Genomic DNA, 13,752 nt, shown 5'->3' with positions numbered 1-13,752 from the left:
GTTGATGGATTGTTTGTTACTGTGGCTGTTGTTTGTATGTGTGAGGTTTTTTATTTTCATTTCTTTTTTTGGGTAATTTTGATGTGCTTGGCCAATTAGACATACACAAACACACACAGAGTTAAAAGTAACGGTGAGCACAGGAGGAAGTCATTTTGTAGAGCTTAAGAAACATAAAAAGCTTTTTGCCAATCGTTGGTTTTGATGGATTTGAGAGTTGACATTTAGTTTACAATGTGTTGACGATGTGAGCAAAATATCGTGGCAAGTACTATAACATTTGGCCCTATTATACTGGCTTCTTGGGTTCGTATGGCTCGTCAGCTCCTAACAAAGACCTTGGGCTAAAGTATTCATTTAAGGAAATGAATGCGAAATTGTTGGGAAAAAACACTAAAACACAGCGGCTATAAAACGAACTAAACATTCGGAAGAGTTAGAGTTGTTGAGAGATTTAGTACCAAAAGGCTAACTGATGAGGAAATAAAACCATACAAATAGAAGGAAACACAATAGGTACGGGTGTGGATAAAACTCGCAAATAACGCTTTCAACTGGTGTACTTTGGTCAACGGTTAGAAATAATAGATCGTTTTATCTATATATGTATATATATAAAAGAGTGTTTGGAGAGAGAGTTCATACAAAGCAAAACAGTTGAAACATTTGGTAGTTGGTAGTACCACAGAAATCAGGAAATTAAGATTTTTTGTGTGTGTGTGAGTGTGAGAGAGCAACAAACTAATGCGTTTAGTGGTACGGAAGGAAATTAAGATTCGAAAGAAAACTCCAACAACAAAGACCAAAGACAGAGAGATAGATTTAGGAGTAGATAGATAGAGATAGAATGCGAGAGAGCGCTTAACGATAATAGAAAGGTACAAAGTTCAATTAGTTTGTACCATTTTCACTTCTGAGAGCGAGCTGATCGATAGCACATACATGGTGACTCCGACTTCGACAGGAGGTCCTGCAAACACGTATGTTATAGTAGGTATTATAAAGCTAGGTACGGTTAAGTTTAAAGGGTTAGTCTAGTGTTAAAGTTCTCAGATCTCCGATCCCAGATCTCAGATCCCACTGCGCCTCAACCTCCCTATATATACTGGATACATTTTGGATACCGGATACCGGGCTGTGCCCCCATTTGCGTTTCGTTCAAGTCGCGTTGCGTTTTGGGTTTGCTATTTAGCTTTAGCTTTCGCTTTCGCTTTCGCTGGGTAAGTGTAACTATTAAGATGGGGTGTCCGGAGATTGGTCTACTTACCACCGTAATTGGGTCTTACTCTTTTGTCGTAACTAACACTAAAGGAGTCGAGTATAGCGGATATGTTTACGTCACCCAGCATGCTGCCACCGCCAGTCCTGAAAAAGGAACAGGGGTATCAGTTAAGTGGAAATAGTTATACATTAATTAGGTCAAGCAACTACGTTCTATCAATTGTGCAGTTTGATGTTGAACAATGTGTGTTTTATATTTAAATATAAAGTTAATATTTATTGTTTAAAATATGTTTTTAATATTTGGTTTTTTTTGTAAGTAATTTGGGAGCCTAAGCTATTTTTATGAAGTAAACCAAAGAAGAAATTGATTTCTACATAAGACATATATCGTTCAAGAATATTTTGCTTTTTGCATCTTTTTTAAACAAAATTACAGATATTCTGGGTTAATATGTATTGGGGCCGATTGCTCATTTGTTCGCGGCATTTGTTGCCGTGCATCATTTCCATATGGGACGCCAGTGTTTCCTGGAAAAGCGACTGACATTGCGTTCGGCGGTCGTTGCAGGTTAAGTGTTCATGTGGCACTCTGTGTGGGTGTGCCACTTTCGCTTTATGCGGCATCAAGTGCGCCCCCAACACGAGCGCTTGTACGTATGTATGTATTATTTATTGCATGTGCCTGGCAATGAAGGCACACACACACACACACGCCAGTTGCCAGTTGCCAGTTGGCAGTCGCCAGGCACTTCAATGCCTGTTTATTTGCGTCTATTCTACGCTAAACTGTGCTATTAAAGCGCGTTTGTTGTTATTCCAGCTCGGCGAAAGCCATTGGATACATAGCGCTCGCAGGACTCACAGCCCAGAGCCCAGGACTCAGGACTCCGAGCTCAGAGCTCAGAGCTCAGCACACGGGCCTCAGGACCCGGGGTGAGCAAAATCACAATTTAATAAAAGTTGCGCCTGCAAATAAACAGAAAACCGACTTTGTCTCTCGGCGTGCGCCTGCGCGTTTTTCGGAGCTCAGTGTCTCTTTTGGCATTCGCAGTATATCCTGTTTGCCTTTCATTTGTATCGGGAATATATATATAAGTATATATGATATATATATCTATGTATGAACGCCTATTTATGTGGGAGAATTTTGCCCAATTTGCACATTCGCATGTCAATTGTTGCGGCTGATTTGCTGATTTGATGTGATTTTAATTTTGCAGCTCACAAAAGTTGGCCATAATTTTTTGTAATCAAGCCTGGGCGTGCCGTGGCCCACATTCTCTCGCCGCTCTCCCCCGAAATTTCTCTCGTCCTTTCCCCCGTTTTCCTCTCTGGCTACGTTCGAGCTTTAAGCCATGTCGATGGCGGGCCCATTGTGTATACGCAGCGTGGGCATCAAAGCGAAAGCCGACGGCAAAAATGGCAGCCTATTTATAAGTATGTTTGAAAATACCCATACCGCACCCATTCTATGCGGTTTTATATTTCGGGCCTCTTGTCTGATGTTGATAATGAAAAAGTTTTGATTGCTATTTGATTTGAGTTTTTGATTGGGCTTGTGTCTGCGAGTGCGAGTGCGAGTGCGAGTGGGCTTACCAGTACAATGCTGCGTATGCGCAATGTTCATTGTTACGGGTTAGGGGTTACGGGCTACGGGTTATGGGTTACGGGTTACGGTTGCTGGGAAACTGGCAACTTCCAACACTTTCCGCCTCTCGCCTTGCTAGCCATTAAAGTTTAATTTATGCACTGCTGCTACTTTTGCTGGCAGGTGCTGTCAATAAGTTTTTGACAGCCTGCAATAAAAATTACTTGAAGGACGCGCCAAAAACTTTCCGATTGCTCCGCTTATGCCGCTCCCAGGGTGGAACGTGGCGTATACGTAATATGCAAATGTGCTCCTGCCACGGCTAAGTGAAACTAATATTATGCCCGACGTATTGTCAAATAATTTATGCAGCCCAAGTTGGTGTGTGTGTGTGAGTGTGCATGTGTGTGTGTGGCATGCTTGTCGTTAAGTGCACTAGAAAATGTCAATAGGTCGTACTTGAAGCGTCAAATATTTGCCTATTGATCGAGGGCAACTAAAGAGCACAAAAATACGAGAAGAACCTCGTGTTGGCTTGGCGGTTGCACATAAGACTACACGGAAAGATAAGCTGGTATAGCTACCAAAGTTACCAAAGATTGTTCAATAATATTTATGTTTTAAACTTATTATAACAATAAACCATTTTAATAGACACATATCCAATATAAATGCAAATCACTATATTTATTGGCGCATAAATTAAGCCGCCTTCAAAGCAATTAATATTCTATTTGCCATTGTAAGACTCCCCTTGGTTCAGTTTCCTTTTCAATTCCCTTAAGCTCTCGAAGGCAGGCAAAGTCAATACCAGTCTTAAAATATTCATGTTCGAAAATTACCCAATTGTCGGTGCACTTTCACTGTGTAAGTGCACATTTGTGTAGCTTGCAATTAGCCGCTTGCACGTAAGTGGGTAACAATTTGAGTTTTTCCAGCCAGGTCTTAGGACGGCACTTTGGTGACTTGGCCAACGAAAACAGCAATAAAGGAGCAACAACTGGGGAAAGCAACTGGGCGAGGAGCTGTAGCAGCAGGACCACAAGCAGAAACAGCAGAAACAGGACCTGAAACTCAAAACTAGAACCTCAACTGTAACAAAACCAAAATGCAAAGTCATGCGCACGACAGCCGAGCCCAAAACGTGTCGCCTCAAGTGCCACGCCATCTTATCGCTGGCCACAGTTTGTTGCCTTATCTTGAGGCACTGCACGTTTGCCGCACACACACACACATATACAGAGGTGTGTATATATGTGAGTGGGTGTGGCTGGTCAGTGTGCCAGTGTGTGTGCAAAAGCAAAGCTGTGGGAAATATTGTCGTTATTGTTTGTTGTCGTTCTCGCTGTCGCTGTCGTTTTTAGTGGCACTTTGAGTGCCAGCCATTACGTATACGCTGCGTTGGACACGCGCCATTGCATAAATTCAAGTGAAACGTTAAAACAAAGCGGAAATGCGAAAACTACTAGCAAATATTATCTTTCTCTTAGCGTTTTCGCAGTCTTTGTCTTCATCGCCGCTGTCTCCGTTTTCCCCATGTCCTTGCTCCCCCCAGGATTTCGTCCTGACAGCTGCAGGGACTGAGGCAAACGCCTACGCCAAGATAAGCAAAAGTTGGTTTAGGCCTTTCTGCTGCGCAGTAAAGAACTCGAGTGAATGTCTATGGGTCGCCCATACTTTAGCCTTCAGCCTGCAGCCGCCTCCAGAATCCAGATTTCAGCCTCCTTCTGGTTTCTCCGGGGCAAGTGTGAGTAAGCGTTTTTTAATAAAGTGATAACTTGATGCCTGACAGCCGCCTGACAGTCGCTAAAAATAAACACATCCGCTTAATAAGCCAGCAGCCAGTGAGCAGCCAGCTCCCGGGACACACAGGAAAGCCGCTCGGACATGGAAACATTAACTATTATGAGCTAGCCCAGCAGTGGGCCAGTTTGGGCCACGCCCCGCTTTATGGACTTGTTAAAGCCAATTTCAGACACACTGGGAATAGCTAAAGTATCCCCTCAATGGCTTATAGCCTGTACCCATTGGCCCATATATTTTATGTGTTATGATCAGAGGTATTTCTCTGGTCACTTAGCGCTCAAGCCGTTTTATCTGCTCAAATTTGCAAATGTTATGAGTTTTAACAAGGGGTAAATGCTATTATTTTGTTCACTTTCAACCATACAACAGTTTCTTTTCTAGGTTTGTGGATGATTTAAACAAAGTATTTGAATTTAAATCGCCTTATTTATAAAGAGCTTGCTTAGCCTTGTCTATTATTCAAATCTTAAGAGCACTTGTTATTGTGACACACCTAAATGGGCATATCTTGTATTCTATTAAATATATATAATTTTTGTATAACATATTCACACTCGAGATCAATGGCTGTTTACTCCGTTCGGCTGCAAATATATTTTCTATTTTTCCTAGAATTTGCAGTCGCTTGGCCTTTTGATTAAATTAAACCCAATCCTTATACCAAATTCCAACTTATGCGCCAGCTGAGCGGACGAGGTGAGGTAAATGCATAAAAAATTGAATTGCATCGGCGAGTCCTTGACATTTTGCAAAATAAACAGCAGGCTGGCAGGCGATGGTGGCTCCGATGGCGATGGCGATGGCTAAGGCGCGGATATCTCTCGCCTCCAGGCCTGCCAATAAAAATAGTTGCTCGCTCGAATTGTATTTGCCGGGGCAAATGTGAAAAAAATTAGACCCGCCTTGTGTCGGGGCTTTATTAAATATTTGAAAAGCAGATGGAGGCACAAGTGGAATGGCGATTGGCAAAACACAGACTCACATACACAGGCTTGGGGGAAAAACTGGAGGCTGGCCTGCCTGTCTGCCTGCCGTTTGTAGATATTTTCAATCATACTCAAAATGTGAAGGAACAACAATTTACGCTCAATGACACTCGACGGCGAGCTGTTGACGCCGCTGCCTGCCCCCGAGTGATGCAGCTGGCAAACTCAAATAGTGGGGCAGGCATTGAGGCAGCCAGGCAGTCTCCTTGTTGGACGCGAACCCGGGTGGTCTTTGCTTTTGTCGCTGCCACTTTAGCATTATCTGCTATCAATAAATTCCCAGTGAAGTGGGCACTTGTGTGGCAAGTGGAGCACAACGGGACGCCCAACGGGGGGCGGTCTCAGCAGCCCCAAAGCCCAGCAGCCCAGCAGCCCATGCCGCACAGGAAGTGGCAGCGTGTAAAGTGAGCAAACTGTGTCGCTCTGGCCTTTAACCTTTTGCTGGGCCAGGGACTGACTGGGATTGGGATTGGGACTGGAAATGGGATTGGGGTAAGGGGGCTTGGAGGCTTGGAGGCTTTGAGGCTAGGAAGCTTGGAACTTTGACTCGGCAAGGCTGTCATTTTGTGTTGCATACTTTGTGGCGGCGCCTGTGCAATGTTGCATGAAAAAGTAGCGTAAACTTTGCTCCGCTGAATGTGCCTTTGCCATTTTGGCCCAAATAAACGAACAGCTCGGCCTGTGCCTGTGTGTGCCGCCTTGGAGTCGCTTGACTTTTGCCGCCTCCCTGAACGCCACGACATTTTCGATTTTGGACTTCTTGTTACGCTATACAACGCTATACTACGCTATACGAGTGTAAGCCACATCATGCCACGTCGCGTGTATCTCCGTGTCCTCGTCCTAGGTTCCCAGCACGCGATCTTGTAATCCTGTAAACGTGCATTTGTACTCGACTCGTAGCCTCTGTCGTTGTCGCATTTGGACTCGTATTCGGATTGGTTTACGGATTTGGGAGTCTCGTAGACCCCATTTGATTTGCCTAATTTGCCAGGTTGCCATGTTATGCAAATGTTTGTGGCTCTGTACAGCCGCCTAAATATTTACTAATGAGCGCTAACCCAAAAAGGAACAAAAAGCGGAAAAAAATGGAAGGAAGGAAGGAAGGAAGGAAGGCAGGCAGTGGCAACCAGAGCTGTGCTCTGCATAATTTGTGTGATTAAGTTGACAGAACGCCACAGTAGCTGACAACTAATGCCACAATTGTGGCAATTTCTTTGCGTTGTCCGAGTGTGTTGTATGCGGTTGCGGTGGGCTTTTTGCCTCCGTGCAACTGTCCCCCAGGGTAACGGCGGGTGTATTGGTTCAGCGGCTGCCGCGCTGACAGCTGTCAGTTGGTTTGAGGGGGCCCAGCGGTCAAATCCTTGCACAAGGGTTTCCAAAAACAAACATAAACATCGCAACGCGAACGAGAACGCGAACGAGAACGCTGACGGGTGAGTAATTACAAGACCATCGAGTGGCAGTTGTCATTTTTCAGTCGCTGGCTGCCATTTTACCGACTGCCACATGCAAATGTGACAATGACGATGTAGATACGGAGTCGGAGTGCCCTAATAAATTGCCTGCACTTAGTCAAAATGTCTAGTAGCTTAACATTTATTCACTGCCAGGTCAAGCTGGCTGTCATTTGGCCTAATTAGCAATGGGGTCCAGAAAACAACAAATTTGAACGCATTTTGCAGCAAAATGATTTGAATAATCATAAATTACCATGAATTATGGGCCCCACGTTGGGCGCCACAAAACGAAAAAACACTCGCATAGCACGCACCTGTCGCACCTAAGGGGGCTGGTCACTGCAGCAAAGTGTCAGGACCGAAAGCAAATTTATTGTTATTATAACTGCCGCCCAACTGTAGTTTTTCTTTGTTCCGAAAATGGGGAGGTGCCATGCGGCCGTGCTAACCATTATTTGGCCATAATTTAATGCGAATTAGAGGCGAGCACGGCCCTCTATGATGTTATTAGCCTAATTGATAGTTGTAAATGTCACTAATTGAGTAAATGCCATTGAATGCCCCACTGACATACACACTACCGATGATTTCGCATAATTACAGACTGAATAATACTGATACTTACGCCGCTTGCACTGTGTGGATCCGTTTGTGGCCCGTTTCCTGTGCGATCAGGGCCATGTTGATGGCCAGCCAGATGGTCAGCAGCGGTGTGCGGGGCAGGGGCGCCATCCGGGCCAGCTTGTCCATTTTTGAATCACTCATGGTGGTGCTGTGTGCTTGGTGTTTGTTTTGTGTGTTGATTTGGTTTCTTGTTTCAGGTGTTGGAAGTTGAAATTTCGGGAGGGTGCGATAGTTGCTTATTTAAAACGGCTGTCGTGGCTTTTCGTAGTCTTGCATTAAAAATCGAAGTTTTTGTTTTTGGTTATACTTTTTTGTTTGTTTTCCTTTCTTTTTTTTTTGTTAGTTGCGTATAAAGTAAGTTGTAGTTGTTTTGTTGCTGTTCTTGTGGTTGCAGTTATTAGTCAAGGTTGCTCCTTTAGTTTAGTTGCTAGCTGGTTCCCCCTTTCTTTTTTTTATCCGCTCGGCTACTTGGGCTTCTAGTCAGGGCTTTCTCCGTACTTCTCCGCTTGTTGAAGTCTCTCAGTCAGTGAGTTAGTTGGTTGTTTAGGCAGCGAGGCATTCAGTCAGTACTTCAGTGCATGTGTATGGTTGAGTGGGTGTTTAGAGCTTAGAGAGTGGTTGCTTTCTTCTCTTCTGTTCCTTTCTCCAATCCTCGGTCCGCGTCCGCGTGATGGGAGATCGAGTCGAGCTCAGTCCAGTGGCAGCAGATCCTGATGCGCTTCCTCTGCTTCTGCTTCTGGTTCTGAATCGGATTCCTTCCTCCTGCGGCATTAATTGCTGCTGCTGCTGCTTGTGCTGCTTCTCTGCCCGTAATCAGGTTACTTCCTGCCTTTCCAGCGCTTCACGCTTTAGGGACTTTTTTTTTGGATTCTCTTGCCTCCTTTATTTACTTTTAATTACTTCTATCCTGACGAGAGAGATGCCCGCTCATGTGTGTGTGTGTGTGTGTGTGTTTGTGTGTGGGTGAGCTGGTGAACTGGTGAGCTTGTCTGCGAGCGCTTTGCAAATTCCTTGAAATTGAGCCTTTCGTTGCCTTTCCTGCCTGCCGTCGTCCTTACGTCCTGTGGGGAATCTGTCGGGACTGGGGGTCCTGGGTTGGGCTGGGGTGGGTGTGGGTGTGTGTGTCAGTGTGTTAGTCGAGCTCCAGCAGAGTGTACATCGTGATATCCCGCTACGTATCGCTCTGTTCGTCGCTGCTGCTGCTGCTGCTGCTGCTGCGTCGTCACCCCGCTCACTCTGCCCGCTCTATGCGCTCATTAATAATTACAATATATCCGCACTGTTCATGGCTGCCGCTGTCGTTTATTTTGGGTTGTATTTCACAGATTTTCTATTTTCGTCGCCACTAAATTCCGAGTGCCGCTGTGGTTTCTGTTTCAGTTTCAGTATCAGTTGCAGCTCCCTTACTGAGTTTCTGAGTTCGTCATCCCAACGGGCGCTCCATCTCATCGCTGGTTCAATATCGTTGTGATTGTGGCTGTTCCGATTCGGATTGATCTTATCCCAGCTGTATTTGTCCTTTGAGTGCCTGCAACCTGCTCGTTGTGACCGATGTTAGTGTTGGTGTTGCAGGCAACGGGGCTCATTTTATTGGTTTCGATTGTTAGAGATGCCTTGCGCCTTAACTTTGGGCATTGTTTGTTAAGTGGTTGCAGCCGTGGATACGCTTCTCGGGGAACTATGGGACATATTTGCTAGATCTGAAAGTCTTATCTTAGTTCTTTGACTCTAACACTGGAAGAATTTGAAGTAATGAAAAAAATTAAAATAACTTTTCAGGATTTGAAATTTGTTTCACAATTATGGTCTATATATGGAATATGAGATCGAATTATATTTTTTGTTGAGTTTGATTGTATCCTTCTTTATACTTTAATAATTTAATAATTTATATAGTTTATCATAATTATTATTCTGAGTTAATCTTTTAAAAACCTCAGTTCATTTTTATGTCGCATTTTCACTTATTAGCTTAGCCATGCTAGTTTTAAATTTATTCGAATTTTTGCGCATTTTTTGTAGTAATTTATATTTTTTCTTTTGTCAAGTGCAAAAACCAGGAATCAGGGCGCGTCGCGTTTTACTTGAAAATTTCACGCTATTGCTAAAGAACCTCCTCACACTCACACAACCAAACTAATTTATACACGCATACACAAGCATTCACTCAGAAGTACACACACACATGCACGTACACAGTCGAGGCAGACACTTTTGTATAGATTTTGTCGAGTTGCCGTTTCTTGTGGAGTCCTTTTTTCTGGTTCTCTTGTACCGTCTGTGAGTTTTGCCAGCCGCGTTCGTCCGTCACATTTTCTCAGCTGAGCGTTTGAAAACCGTTTGGCAGGACAGCCAGTTGGCTAGCAGTCAGTTGGCCAGCTAGGAGCCGAGCAGGCCTTGCAGGACGAGAGCCAGAGAGAAAGAGATTGGAAGAGAGAGCGAGGGACTCGGCCAAAAATAGCCCGAGCCAGAACCAGAGCCAGAGCCCGAGAAAGTGTGCTACATTTTCTGCAAAGAGCCAAGGCGCTCTCTCGCTCTCTGAGCACCTCGAGTGCAAGTGTGTGTGTGTGTGTGTGTGTGTGTGACGGCTGGCACCTTTTGTGTGCTCTGGTGTTGCCTTGTTGTTATCCTTTCGGGCTTTTTGCAGAAATGTCACCGTGCACTCTCAGCTTTGGCAACCCCGGCAGTTACACTCTGTTTAGCATAAACGCTTGCTACTTGGCTCCAAAGTCGTCCTTTTTCCTTCTCCTACTCTTTCTTTTTTGTCCCCAACCTAGTCTATCATCTAGCTGTGTGCCTGTGTGCCTGAGTGTGTGTGTATGTGTGTGTGTGTCGGCATGCCTTTGTATTGGGTTTTTTGTTTTTATAAACTTTTTCGCATGCGTTTTTCCCTAAGCACATTTGATTTGTATGCCACTTTTTGTAGGCTCTCTTTCTTCGGGGTTTTTGTCCTCTTGCTAAATTTCTCGCGCTTTCTTGCACATTCGCACATATCTCGTTAATTGGTAAGCATGCGTTTTCCTGGGAATTTCTTGTGCCTTGGCTTTGATTGCTTTTTGCGGCAAACCAAGAAAAAAAGAGAAAAGAAAAGGATTCGTCAAGGCGACGTGGGGAAGGGGAAAAACGAGCATTGTTTCCTTCAGCCTGTTCAACTTGACAAAGAAAAGCGGGCTGGTATGTAAATTCCATATGCATATATGAACGAACCGCTTTCGCGTCTTCTTTCCCTCCCCTGTGTGTGCATATTTTATATTCAATGATAAGAGTTTGACATTAATTAAAATGGCAAGAGTTGCGTGTGTGCGGTGCTCACATTCGACATTTTACATTTCACTTGCAGCTTGGGAAATTTATGCCGTGCCCCTCGATGTTTTTAAAACGGCTTTTGTTTGGCGTGCATAAATGCTTTCATATTGTATACGAAACGACGACAGTTATTAATGAGTTTTGGCCCCAGTTACATTCCACTCTTTTTCGCTGCTGCATATTTGATGGCCCACAACAGGGCTTTTAAATATGCAGTCCCTAACTTGAACTTGCATATTAAATGGTTTGGCAACTTTCTAATTACTTAATCCGATTTTACAGGCCACGTTTTCATGGGCAATTCGTCCCTTGCTTTTCGCAAATACTTTTCGAAAAAGTGATTAAGTATCAGCCAATAAAACTAAAGGTCTTTACTTCGTTAGCCCAAAGTGCCCAATAAATGTAAAATTTCGACTTTCATCAGGAATGAAAATTAGGAATCCTTGAGTTGAACCAAATTGAGCAGAGTTTTCACGGTGCAAAATAATAATGATTTATATCATTGCTTGAAAAAAGTATGAAACCTTTTTCAGATAAATATACTGATATATTGCTGCCTAACATTTTGTAATTATAATTATTATTAATAACATTAATGAAGTGGGGAAATTCGTGTTTCGAAACGTTACAAAATTCTTTCTGTGCTTTTAACGGAGACGAGTGGCAGATTTCATAGTCAACTGCCATTGAAATATTCATGTTCAGGACTGGAATCGGCAAAGACTTTAAGCCATTAACCTCGTGGCCGCTGTCATCATCAGTGGCGGCGGAGGAGGAGCAGCAGGCGCAGCGGCAGCAGCCTGTGCCCCCTGTGCTCCCCCTCTCTCTCTCTCGCTCATCTGGCACTGTCTCACTCTGACGCCCTGTTGATGTGTGGCTGGGCACGTTTTTGGCAATTAAAAGCATATGCGGGCTAGGCCGCCTCCTCCTCGGGGCTAATCAACGAGGCCGCCCCAACAATTTGCTTGAAAATTAAACAAAGCAAAAGGGAGGAGCAAAGCTGGAGCGGCGGGGGCGGAGGCGGCTGGGGATGTGGGCGAAGGGGGAGTGGCAGCTGCCAAGACGATGAAGCTCACGAAGACGAAGCACAGTGCCTACCACAAGCAAACAAGCGAATACACGCACACACACACAGAGGCGACAGCGAAATTCGCTCACCCTCACATGCTTACACCCACCAATCCACTCACTAACACACACACGTATATACCACACGTTGCAGCAGCAGAAGGAACAGACTCCTTTTTGCCGTTGCCTTTTGTATTTATTTACTGCTTTTTTCTTTGACTTTGCTTGTGCGCCTGTATGTGTGAGCCAAACTCGGCCAAATTGTATGTGCATGTGTATGTGTGCGTACGTGCGTGCTGGTGGTTCAAGTTCTTAGCCTTTATTTCACAGCAGACGGATTTAATTCCTGAATTCGCCTTTGCACTACTTTACTTAATTAGAATTTTCATAATTTATCTGCATTTGCCGCATAACGTTGTATTTTAAAATATATCCATTAGTTTTCTCTCGCCATTCCGTGCTTTGATTTTTCAAGCACACTCACACACGAACACACTCGCGCTCTTCCTACACAAATACTGCAGCAGTTACGCCTTTTTTTCGCGATAGTGGCCAAAAACGCGATTGACTTGGTAGTGGGCTATCGAGGTCACTTGATGGTAGAATATTTAGGAGTTTTGATGTGGCTTCGATGGCTTTGTCGTTTACCAAAAAGATGTGGAAAATGTATCTATGTATCTGGGCTTTTAAACAAAATTTTATCCGCTCGACGTTAACGACTCGACTCGACTCAACTCGCTCACGGACTCAGCTCGGGCGTGTTTGATTTTTTTGCGGAGACCGAGACCGACTGGCACAGTGGCACTTACATCACGAAGCCGCGAAAATTCAGGGTGCGACCGGTCGGCCGAGCGGAGCCGAAAGGATACGAGGACTCTCTCGCTTGGGAACATTGAGCTCGGCTTTGGGATCTCGCATTTCGCGTTTCGAGTGGCGGAGAGCTTTTCGGCATCGCACTGCTGGCACAGTTGTAGTAGGTCTCAGTTGGTTGCCCTGCTCCTGTAGATATAGCCTATATTTATACGTATGTATACGTATACACATATATATGTGTGTGTGGCTATGTGTGGAATTGTTGTTGGTGCAGGCCTCAAGCACACGCAACTGTTTCGCTGTATGCGTGCGCTTTGTGTACAACCGGGAATCGTTTTGCCTCCCACTGCCAACTTTCTCGCACACAAATCAACATAAATCAGCTAAATCGTCAGGATACAAGTACACACACACACACACACACACACGCACGCCAAACACATTCATACATACGCACGCACACATGTACTCCTCTTGCCAAAGCACTGTATTAGTAGTAACATACGAAGGCTGAGCGGCGGGCACAGGACTGGTTTGCATAGAGTGCAGTGACTAGTGGATGGATCTCATGGCGTATGCGTAATGCAGTTGATGGGCAAATCTGTTTACCCATGACTGAGCAAATTTTGACTGGGCAAACTTCATTTTAGCCTGAAATTGAACTTGATGTTTGGCAAGTGTAATCCGGCCTTATTGAAATATTAAATTATAATCTCATCGCGAGCTCAGCGTTAATTAAATCGTCTGCAATTGATAATTTGTTTAAGCCCTTGAATGACAGTTTGGCATATCGGCTCTATTTATTATTATAATGAACCCATTTGATGCACAACTTAGACATAAATTTTAAGGGATCAAAACAAAAAAGTATTGGCAT

The 13,752-nt window shown here is 44.4% G+C and overlaps 1 protein-coding gene across 17 annotated transcripts in view; it reads right to left on the bottom strand.

Moving 5' to 3' along the window:
* Positions 1-12,903, bottom strand: part of LOC6545048 (gamma-aminobutyric acid receptor subunit beta) — a 35,643-nt gene extending 22,740 nt beyond the window's left edge. For 6 of the 17 annotated variants that reach the window (XM_015158256.2, XM_026977992.1, XM_015158247.2 and 3 more), the window contains exons 1-3: positions 9,964-10,055; positions 7,690-9,422; positions 1,268-1,365 (exon numbers count right to left, since the gene is read on the bottom strand). In XM_015158256.2, coding sequence (XP_015013742.1) covers positions 1,268-1,365; positions 7,690-7,829 — 238 coding nt within the window. In that variant the 5' untranslated portion in view covers positions 7,830-9,422; positions 9,964-10,055. Of the gene's footprint in view, positions 1-902; positions 971-1,267; positions 1,366-7,689; positions 9,423-9,883; positions 10,057-12,710 lie in introns of those variants that run through there. The other 11 variants (XM_026977988.1, XM_015158255.2, XM_015158252.2 and 8 more) reach the window with 5 other exon arrangements.
* Positions 12,904-13,752: the final 849 nt, after the last annotated feature.

This window comes from Drosophila erecta, unplaced genomic scaffold (genome assembly GCF_003286155.1).
Source record: "Drosophila erecta strain 14021-0224.00,06,07 unplaced genomic scaffold, DereRS2 tig00000021-arrow-pilon, whole genome shotgun sequence".
Lineage (NCBI taxonomy): Eukaryota > Metazoa > Arthropoda > Insecta > Diptera > Drosophilidae > Drosophila > Drosophila erecta.
Note: the sequence above shows the minus strand (reverse complement) of the source record. Positions and strands in the feature narration are given on the sequence as shown.